General features: G+C 45.9%; 2 protein-coding genes across 2 annotated transcripts; both read left to right on the forward strand.

Moving 5' to 3' along the window:
- Positions 1-229: 229 nt before the first annotated feature.
- Positions 230-898, forward strand: PHALS_07115 (uncharacterized protein; the record flags this gene model as incomplete). Its single annotated transcript, XM_024720527.1, has 5 exons — positions 230-422; positions 496-562; positions 617-653; positions 715-803; positions 880-898. 5 exons carry the CDS (start codon positions 230-232, stop codon positions 896-898), a joined length of 405 nt encoding a protein of 134 aa, XP_024585717.1.
- A 347-nt stretch (positions 899-1,245) lies between these two features.
- PHALS_07116 (Thioredoxin/protein disulfide isomerase) lies at positions 1,246-3,477 on the forward strand (the record flags this gene model as incomplete). Its single annotated transcript, XM_024720528.1, has 1 exon — positions 1,246-3,477. One exon carries the CDS (start codon positions 1,246-1,248, stop codon positions 3,475-3,477), a length of 2,232 nt encoding a protein of 743 aa, XP_024585718.1.
- Between the last annotated feature and the right edge of the window lie 6,834 nt (positions 3,478-10,311).

The following is a 10,311-nucleotide window of genomic DNA, read 5'->3' on the forward strand; positions in this document are numbered from 1 at the left end:
ACGATAAACAGAGCACATCATAATTAGCATTCTAATGTATGAAAGAAAGATACGCTTTTTAATGAACACAATAAGTGCCTAAACACAAATTACCATTTGGTCTTCGCTAAATTTTGTTGTAATAGTTTGAATAAAATTTTACGTTACCGCATACTCGCTTTCTCACATTTAATACCAATCAGCAATTAGTTCGACCTCATACGTTTTTTTAACTTCGCAAAAGCCCATCATGGCAACGGTAGCCAAGAGTTTTAAAAACGCTTTCCAGGTCTTGACCCCGACGCGTAATTTTGGAGAGGGAAAGCGTGTGACGCGTGGCATCTGGTCGAAATATGCAGAACCTTCGTATTGGGAGGTTGTGCGCATTCGACCCTCACCCGATCTAAAGCACGGCAAAGTCTTTGGCAAATTTACGTTTCGCGGTGCGTCGTAATTATTGCAGTTTATTATATTTCTGCCGCACAATACTCACAGGACTGAATGTATGATAATCAGGCAAGACAGACCCTAAGGTTAAGCGCATTAATGGCGTGCTGAAGAAAGACTGGAGCCTCTACGAGGCGTAGAATACTTGAAGAATAGTGACATGCAGTATCATAGTGTCGATACTTACAAGAAGCACACGAAGCGAGCAACATGTACTGCTGTATCTGGTGAGATACTATTTGGGTTGAAAGTATGAATAATTTTTGAGATAGCTGGGCGTGTTGGCAGCTGGTTTGTATGCTTCATATCATTGAAACTCCTTACGTGTTCGCTGCAACCAAACGCATCAATGTGGTACAGACAATACGACACCTTCAGTAATATATTCATTGCCAGCTTAATCCGCGATTCTTTATCAGAGTCTTACCAATAAGCAACACTTTTCTGTTACAGAACGCCAAGCTTATTATAAGAATCTCACTATCAGTTTAAGAAAATGTCTAGCGCACGGTAAATTTTACTTTCCTAGTAGCATATTGCCAACTCATTTGATGTCTGTTCAAGGTAAAGACTGTCAACGTTCATCGACAAAATGTAGCAGATTATCAGCCACTCATCAGCCCAATCTCAACACCTATCCAATATCATCACACTACCTTTTTAATTATATACAAACTGCAATATTCGAGAATTTTTGTCTCCAAAATCTTATTTTATTACGCCACGTCATTTGATTTTATTATCAACAATTGTAACTCAATGAATCTTCAAGCCAAACTTGGCGTCTTGTGTCTATGCTGTGCGTCATGGTGGCGCAACATGAACGCTCTCGAGACTTTCACATCAACTACTGAATTTGCTTCTGTTGAGAACTCAGCTAAATTGCATGCGCTGCTGATCTTAAGTACAGACGAAAAGAATCAGGAAATGAGCCTTGAAGATCTGTATGCACAAGCATATCCAGTGTTACCGGAAGTTGAGAAGCAACTTGAAGGACTTGTGACTTTTGGTGTTGTAGACATTGCGTCACGTCATGAAGATTCAATCGGCAACAAATGGAAATTAAAATCATTACCTGCGTTTGTAATCTACAAAGGTCCACCCAAGGAGAATCCGTACACGGGTAAAATCTATCGTGATTCAAAGGTTATTGATATTGCAATCTTGGATAATGCACGAAAATTGAAAAAGATGCTGAAGCAAGCAATTCCCACTGAATTTGTGCAAGAGCTCAAGGGTGATGAAGCAACAATGACAGGCCTCGAAAAGCGATTGAGTGAAAAACAAGACGACGAATCTGTGGCACTATTACTTTCAGAACAAAAGCATGCATCACCAATGTATCGAGCTTTAGCGGCAGAATTTTATGGTCAAGGAGTGAATTTTGTGTTCTTAAGTCATGTTGAGGAAGGAGCGAAAGACATCATGACTGCGTTGAAAATTGAGGAGTTGCCAAGTTTGGTCATGTTGAGATCTATGACGGAAAGTGTTACGTTAATGGCTGAAAATACAAAGACATACGAAGAACTGAAAGGATTTGTACAGCCATTTGCGATTCAAAGTAAGGATCCAGCTAAGAAGGGATCGAAACAAGGAAACGAAGACTTATCGTTCGTTAAATTTTTATCTCGAGAGACTTTTGGCGATGTTGTGCTTCGCTCGGATGTGATCTGGATAATTGAATTTTTGGATGCCGAGCGCGAGCAAGAGCTAAATCAAGAAGAGTGGAGAGAGATGTTGATGGGATTGCATCGTAAAGCAGGCGTCGTATCGATGGGTGCAGTTAGTTGTGTGAAAGAAATTGATCTATGTGAGCAGTATGGTGGACCTGGAATTCGTATTTTTCCTTTAGAGCTGGCTGCTGACAACAAGCTGATGCGAGGTGATGTTGATCCACAGACATATACAACCATCAATGAGGCAATAGAGTCAGCAATAGCAGCTATTCCAGACCTCACTGTTGTCATTAATTCTGCTCCTGAATTAAATGGATTCATTTCCCGTGCACGACATGACCACGCATTGCCCACTTTATTTTTCACTAATAAGAAACACACACCACCGATGGCCAAAGCTTTGTTGCTTTCTGTCCCGACGCAGAAAATCATGCTGGCTGTTATCTACGATGCCAATGATGAACTGAAGAAGCAATTTTCAATCAAGCCATCTGCTAGTACGTCGCTAGTATGTCTTGTGCCATCTCAAGCCGAGATAGAAGACCAGAAATCGACACCATTTGGAATCGTTGCCTACGATAAAAAAAGGAATGGCCCTTACAACTACCCAAATGTTATCCAGTTTATACTGCAGGTTCTTGCCCAATTTCCTCACCCTCAAGATACTGAGCCGGATAGCAAGACAATCGATTTTTCATCTATTGACGAAACGTCTGCCCAGACACTTGTGCCGTATATGACTCGGCAGAATATGGCTGACCTGTGCGGTGGCAACAAGATTTGTGCAATAGGATTCTTTGAGGACCATGTGGATACGATAAGTGATACAGAGTCTCGCCTTGCGAAGTGGTTGGTTACCTTTGCGCATGTGGCAGCTCAGAGTAAGCAGAACAAAGAGCCGTTTCACTTTATGTGGGTCAATGGAAAATGTCAAAAAGCATTTGCCGAAGCGTTTGGAGTCGGTCTCTTTCAAATGCCGACGCTTGCTGTGTATTCACCATCAAAGCAGCGCTATGCTACAAATGTGGGTCTTTTTGACGAGGAAAATGCGGCTGCGTTTTTAAAAAGCGTGCTTTCTGGTAGAATAAGTACTGCGCCGATTGGAAATGTGCCAGAATTTGTCGAAGAGTGTTCGTTTGAAGAAATTCAAGAAGTAGCAGCTGACACCAATGGCATTGCCGATGATGAAGATTTGGACGATATGCTAAGTGAAATTCTTTCCGAGGAGAAGCAGCAGCGCGAGGAGCTGGAGAAAATGCTCAAGTCACAGCAAAAGGAAAAGCGGGCGAAAAAGAATAACAAAAAGAGCAAAAAGAAGCACAAGGAACAGAAGAAAAAATCGAAGAAGAAGAAGGGTTCTCGCGATGAGTTATAAAGCAACGATTGGTCGATCTTTGCTTGTGTGAATACAAATCTATCGTTTGTGTGGTTAGATTTAGCTCAATATTTAGTTAAAAGTGCAAAATACACATGGCTTGAGTGTTCAACGAATTTTTAGGAATACGAAACGGAGTTTTGCATTAAAAATTATAACACTCGCTTCCAAAGGCTTTATGTCACTCAATGTTTGAATTTGCGAATTACAAACCACGATGCAAGTGCCAAGTTGAATGCTGACCACCTAATGTGCTTGCTGTCAAAACTTGATAAAAGGCAAGCATTTCTCGCTAGCGGCTATTGCGCGTGGACGAAGAGCTGTGGTGTTTATTTTATTAGGGTGTTTAATTCAGTTAAAGAAAGTGTCAAACTTGCAATTGACAAGGTACAGATCTGTAATGAGTAGCTAGATCCTTTTGAAGATTTAAATGAAACAATGGTAGAGGACGTGCAGGAATTCTTTGAGTGATCTTAGTCCGTGCATTTTACCAGGTACCCTGATCTATGCGCTGAGACACAAGCCTAAGTTCAGGACCGCTGTCGCGTTGAAAGATCCTCTTAGCTTTAACAAAGCGCGTTGGATTTCCCCAAAAGTTTCGTTGTGTATCCATCACGATCATCAAATGTCTGTTGGACGTCCTTGTAGATAGATGTTCATCATCGGTTTGGTTGGTTCGAGGCACTCAAGCAACTCGAAACCGGATGCCTACATCGGCGACGAAGAAAATACAGCCACTGGGCAATTGATTTGTTACTTGATTCCCAACCAGACGTCATAAGAGTAGGGATCAGATGTGGTTTGTTTAGCTCATATAGAACAAAGGATGTGTTTGATGCGCTGGTGGCTCAAAATGTACAGATGCACTTTGCCCAGGAGACTCAGTTTCATCTAACTGAGTCTTACGAAGCAGTGGCACTTGTATTGACAACGTATCCGATATACACGACATATTTGAGCTGCGATGGCACCACGTCATAGAACAAGGGCAAGATGACTGTGAAACCTTAAGAGGTGTTGATGTGTATGGCGAAGTTTGTTTGAGATGCTGAGTGAGATGGTTGAGGCATACTACGAATGGGTTCGGCTAACTTAATCACAGTATCATTAAAAAAAAATGAGGACACATTCGCAGAGATTCTACCTTGATGACTTCTCTGATGCCCTTAGACTCCTTACCGATTTCAACACAAGTCAAAACAGATATGGTATTTGCGTTTCAAATTTTACAACATCGTTACGCTTATTTCATGAAAGCTCAAAAAAGTGATCGGAAATTTTCATTTTAGGGGTTTACTGAGCAAGCTTGAATATAATGATTGTAAAAAAAGTTGTTTTTCTTCGTGTTCACAAAAAAGAAATATTGAGGGGTCTGTCTGATGCAATGATACCGCGTAAAGTTGCCTATTTGATTGTGAAGCCTGGGTCCATACATTAATGCCTAAAGTTAACCAGACTAGCGTGGAAAGAGATCCACTCCAAATCGTTCAAATCGTAAATAGCAAAATTCTGATGCACAGGCTAGCCAGCAGGTCGACTCGAGGTCTTTCAAAATGTTAAGTGATGATTTTGTTACGGGTATGGTATTTCATCAGCGTCAAATAGGTGACTAAAGCTAAATTTTCACTGCGCTTTTCCGTACCCGCTGGTTTTCAATGTTAGATGTCACAGCGTTTTTACAGCGACATTATATTTGCAGCGGGGCTGCCGTATCTCTTTGCTCAAAGGAAGCTAAGCTAAGGTCACCAACCTTACGTTCTTTCCAAGAACGAGTTCTATTGTGGCAGATCGCAACCGCTACTTCTAAGTACTAAAAACGTTTACCAAGGCAAACGAACACTCTTGTTCGTTTCAAAACTAAATTTAATAGTTTAAGTTGCAGCAGAGCCGCCAATATGTAAATCCAGCTTCTTTAGTAATACCTCAATAATATATTAATATGCAGTACTACTGGCAATCCTGTCGCGTGGTGTCTTCTTGTTACGGTGTAGCCACACCACTGTATTATTACACTAACTGTAAAATACACACCTATAAATGGCCGCACAGAATTGTGCGATTTGCCCTTTCTTACAAGGTCACTGTAACCTCGTTACACTCTCACCCATTAAAATCGTGAAAATCACCATTTCACATTGAACGGTCGCCTCATACGAGGCTCGCGTGTCTGAGACACATAAACGCTCTTCAAGAACAACTTCAAACATTCTCCGCTCTATGAACCCTGTGTCTACGATACGTAAAAAATACACTTAGCCTGGCTGGTAGCGAGGACGCCCGCGGGCAAGCCCTTCATCTTCTGCACAGATTCAGTACGTCCGCGGCTTCCCGGGAAGCACATCCCAAGCCCTCGGCAACTGAGCGCAACACACCGCGACCTCCTCGGGCAACGGATTTCCATGTCGGGGAGTTCGAGGAAGACGACAACGAGTCGGACACATCTTTCCCAGTATAGGAAGATATAGTGTGCCAAGGCGGGACGTGAGTCCAGCTCAAACCCTGCGTATACTATATACGTCGGCCTCGACGAAGCACAGGAGCAGCGACCGGAGGTGCTCTCCTGGGCTCGTATCCACTTTCGGCCTTGGACACTCGTGAAGAATACGGCATCCGCTCGGCGGTCACCGCTACTAAATCGAAAGACGCGATCACTCGATCATTAGGCGTCTACGTAGTCAGACTCCCGGCCACTACGCAAGCTGAGCTTGATCAACGAAAAGCTCTGTGAGCTCGCTTTTTGGTACACCAAGAGATTCCAATGAATCGGGAGCACGCTCGACTTCGAGCTCAAAAAGGAGGTAATCCTATTCCCGCAATGCGGACCATTCCTGTGGTGGTCGCCCCTGGTGAAACTGCTGCAGATGATGAGGAGCTTGTGCAGCGGCACTGGAAACTTTCTTTGCTGTTTACCTTACAGCGAAGTCACAAGTAAAGTGGACATGAGCGTAGAGCGCCATCTTAAATTTGAGTTCGCCAAACTCAAGGTGCAACGCCGACTTCCTGCGTATTTTCGCCCTGCGACAATCCATAACGCTCCTGCAGGCTCTGTGGTATCTTACACCGGTAAGTTAACGGCCACAATAGCTCAGGGTCGTAGCTTGAGCTCAGCTCACGGCCCTCTAGCTTCCTGTGCTACTGCCGAGAATTGCAAAAAAAACGAAGCGTCATGACCCTTCTAATCACAAGTGTCTACGACGTCTGGGCAGTCTTGCCGAAGCAAAATGAAGCGTCATGATCCTTCTAATCACAAGCGTCTACGACGTCTGGGCAGTCTTGCCGAAGTGACAACTCAATCTCCCACGACTTCTCGGAGTTTGGGTATCTTCGCCACTTCACAAGATATTGGGTTAAATTCCGTCGACGACGTCGAACTACAAGGCGTTCCACGTGGTAGTGGACGCCATCATACTCAACGAGAAGAGTCGGCGGGGGCGATGACGACTAAGTCAATCGGCGGGGGCGATGACGACAAAGTCAATCGCCGTCCGGTGACTCGCGATGCTCTTCGAGTTGGAGGACGAGAACCGTCGTCATCGGTACTTTGCCGAGCATCTCTCCGAGGTCGCCTTTTGCTGTGCGGAAGTACTTGATGCCTGGTGTACATTGTGCACCTGCCTCACGTTGAGGATGATCGTGCTCTGTCGGAGCGACTCGTAGCCGTCGAGCACGCGAACGCTTCACTCCGTGTGATAGTGGAGCGCCTTGTGCCGTTGGAAACGTAAATTGTTGCAATCCATGCTCAGAACCAGTTGCTAGTTCAACTTCTGGGCGGCCATTCATCTTTGGGCGCCTCCCCGACGCCAACGGTCCCGCTTCCTCTAGCGTCGAATCCCGGTACGGCTAAAGCAAGCCCACATAAAACACCGGATGGGCGCGCATCCTTCTCGGAAGGTTCAACGTACAGGCTAGGCCTCGCTTGGCTACAACTATGAAAGGTCAAATAAACCGTGGACGGAGCTTCGTCCTAAGAACAGCAGAAATTACATGTGTAGGATGGTTTTAGCCTTTAATAAAACCAGATCTCCGACCTCAAAGTTTTGTTTCTTCCGCCTGCATATTCAGTCTGCATGGCTTGGCTTTCAGCCATCGCATCGCGAACACACTCAGTTTGGTAGACAGAAAGTCACCAACTTCTTTACGCACAGTGAGGGGGCTGACATCAGCTAGCCGCTCGGATATCCTTCCCTCGCCAAGCCCTGCTCCATGGGATGGCATCGTCAGCGGGACGCGATGAATAAATAGCCGTTCACGTAGAACGGGTATAGCAGGTAGATCAATGCACTGCATTGTTCAGGGCAAACTCTTCGAGTGGCAACATAGCGCTCCAGCGCTTCGGCGTATCAGTGCAGACGCTGCGAGAAACATCTTTGACGACGTGATTCACGCGCTTAGTCTGATCATCAGTCTGCGGATGGTCCGCTGTTGACATGGTCATCTTAGTGCCCAGCACCCTGAAGCGTATAGCCAAAACTTCCTAGTGAAGCGCGGGTCTTCATCAGAAACAATTGAATCCGGGAGTCCATCGAAATACAGGATTGATAAACGGCGTCGCTGTTCTCACACCGCCGATGGTGTCCGGGACTGCCGCAAGATGAGCCATCGTGCTCAAATGGTCCACAAAGACCACCAGAGCCATGTTGCCCACCGAGTCCTTCAGCAGTCTAAACACAAAATTCATACTCATGGACTACCGACACCCGGAGGGTTCAGGTAACTGGCAAGCGGCACCACCGCATCCGGAGAGGGTTTCACCCTTTGACACGACTCACACTTGCGCATACGTGCTTGTCTATTTGTACAGCTTGGTGGTAACTCACCGAGCTGTACGCCCTCTCACAACCGAGACGACCACTAAGGGGGGGTGTCGTGGGCCTCACAGAGGATACGGTATTTTAAATTATCATCATGAGAGACCACGATTCGTTTGAATCAGTGCTATAATACAGCAAACCGTTTCTCAACGAATATCGGTGTAACTGTGCGCGCAAACGCTCCGACAATTTATTGTCCGAGTTTCCAAACTCCTTGCTCCCGGGAGCCTGTAGCAGCGTTACACACATACCGTCACCTGCGTATGCGGCGTGGATCAAATCCGTTACAGACGACATTACCGTCGTGACATGAGCAACCTCATAGTCCGGTCTGCGTGAAAACGCATCATTCAAAGTGTTCTGCTTTTCTGGATTGTTTTCACCTTGAACTTATATTCTGAAAAAATGAGAACCACCTGGCCATCCTCTGCGAGAGGTGAGGTGATTAAGGCGCAGTGCGTAAGGACGCATGATCGGTGTAGATCATAAACGGCTTTACGCCAAGCAGGTGCACCCTCAAATTGACAAGTGTATACTTTATCGCAAGTAATTCCATGTCATGAACTGGGTAGTTCCTTGTCGCAACCTCGAGCTGGCGAGATTCGAATGCGATCACCCGATCTCGCCCCTCGGTGTCTGCTTGCAGCAGTGCACAGTCGATGGCAAATCTGAAGCGTACTAGAATGACGATCGGGGTCTGGTAACGCCAGTATTGGTGCATGAAGGAGGCTGTATTTGACCCTATCAAAAGCCTCCCGATGCTCGGTGTCCAAACTCCATTCCTCATCCTTCTTAAAGAGATTAGACAATGGCCGTGACATTTCCTCATAATTTGGGCTATACTTGTGCAAGTAGTTGGCGAGGTCAAGCCACTTGCGCAAGTCCTTTTGGCTCTTTCAAACCGGCCAGTCCACAATGGCTTGACCTTAGAGGGATCCGCTTGAAGGCCACGCCTTCCAATGAAGCATCCTGAAAAGGAATCTTCTGCGCCAAAGATGCACTCATCGGCATAAGCATCCAGCATATTCGTGCGTATGCACTCGAGCACCGCTCTCAATGGACGATGTGGCTTTCCTCATCTACCTTCCCGTGCCCCGCAAAACTGTGGACGAAGAAGACGTCGAAGTATGGCTGAGCATGCGCCCAATGGGGACTAAACTGTTGTGTCACAAAATGATTAAATGTTGCTGGTGCATTTAAAAGCCCTTGAAGCATAACCATCCACTCTCAGACATCCCGCTCGGAGTACTCAACGCTGTTTGTGAAATATTATCGCTCTCATAAGCAACTGGTAGTAAAAATCCGACCAAGTCGAATGCGCTGTACTTTAACAGCCAGCCATATTGTTCTGGAGAGCATCCCTGCCAAGAATTGGCGTTTGTGCCAGAATGGTGACAGCGTTTGGCTTATTGTAATACCTCACTTGCCGTTCAGATTTCGGACACAACACGTGGGTGTCGAATGGGGGGACTTGCTCTCACGCACCATTCTTGCCTCGTGTTTCGCACGGAAAAAGTCGTCAATGACGCCACACTGCTCTGTGATCAGGGTCTATTGGCGAGTTACGCAGTATTTGGTTCCCTGAATCCGGTCAATTTCATGACGTGCACCTCGGTCCGGCGGTAGAACTGACGGCGGGTCTTTGGAGACGACATCTTTCAATTCCTTTATTAAAGGATCCTTCAGGATCAACGATTCACTACGTGCTCTCAACACCTTCTTAGTGACCTCTAGGATAGCTTCATCCAGAAGCAACGACTATTTAATCTCCACGTTTGGTCTTCCGTAACCACCTCGGCTTAATTGCCTGCGTTCAAAGCGCCGCTAAACTCTTCGAAGTACCGCCCGTTCAGCTCAAGAAGAGCGTTCACCGCAGGAATAGCTTCGAAAGTGACGTCGCCGTCTTTCTCTCCCGTCATACCGTTGACAAGGGTATATGATTACGCGCTATCGTCTACAGAAGATACACCCTGGGTCAGGGTCGACGCCCTGCGTCTTGCAGATATCATACGGCATCGCCGTC

This window comes from Plasmopara halstedii (genome assembly GCF_900000015.1).
Source record: "Plasmopara halstedii genome assembly, contig: Scaffold_3060, whole genome shotgun sequence".
NCBI classification, from domain to species: domain Eukaryota; phylum Oomycota; class Peronosporomycetes; order Peronosporales; family Peronosporaceae; genus Plasmopara; species Plasmopara halstedii.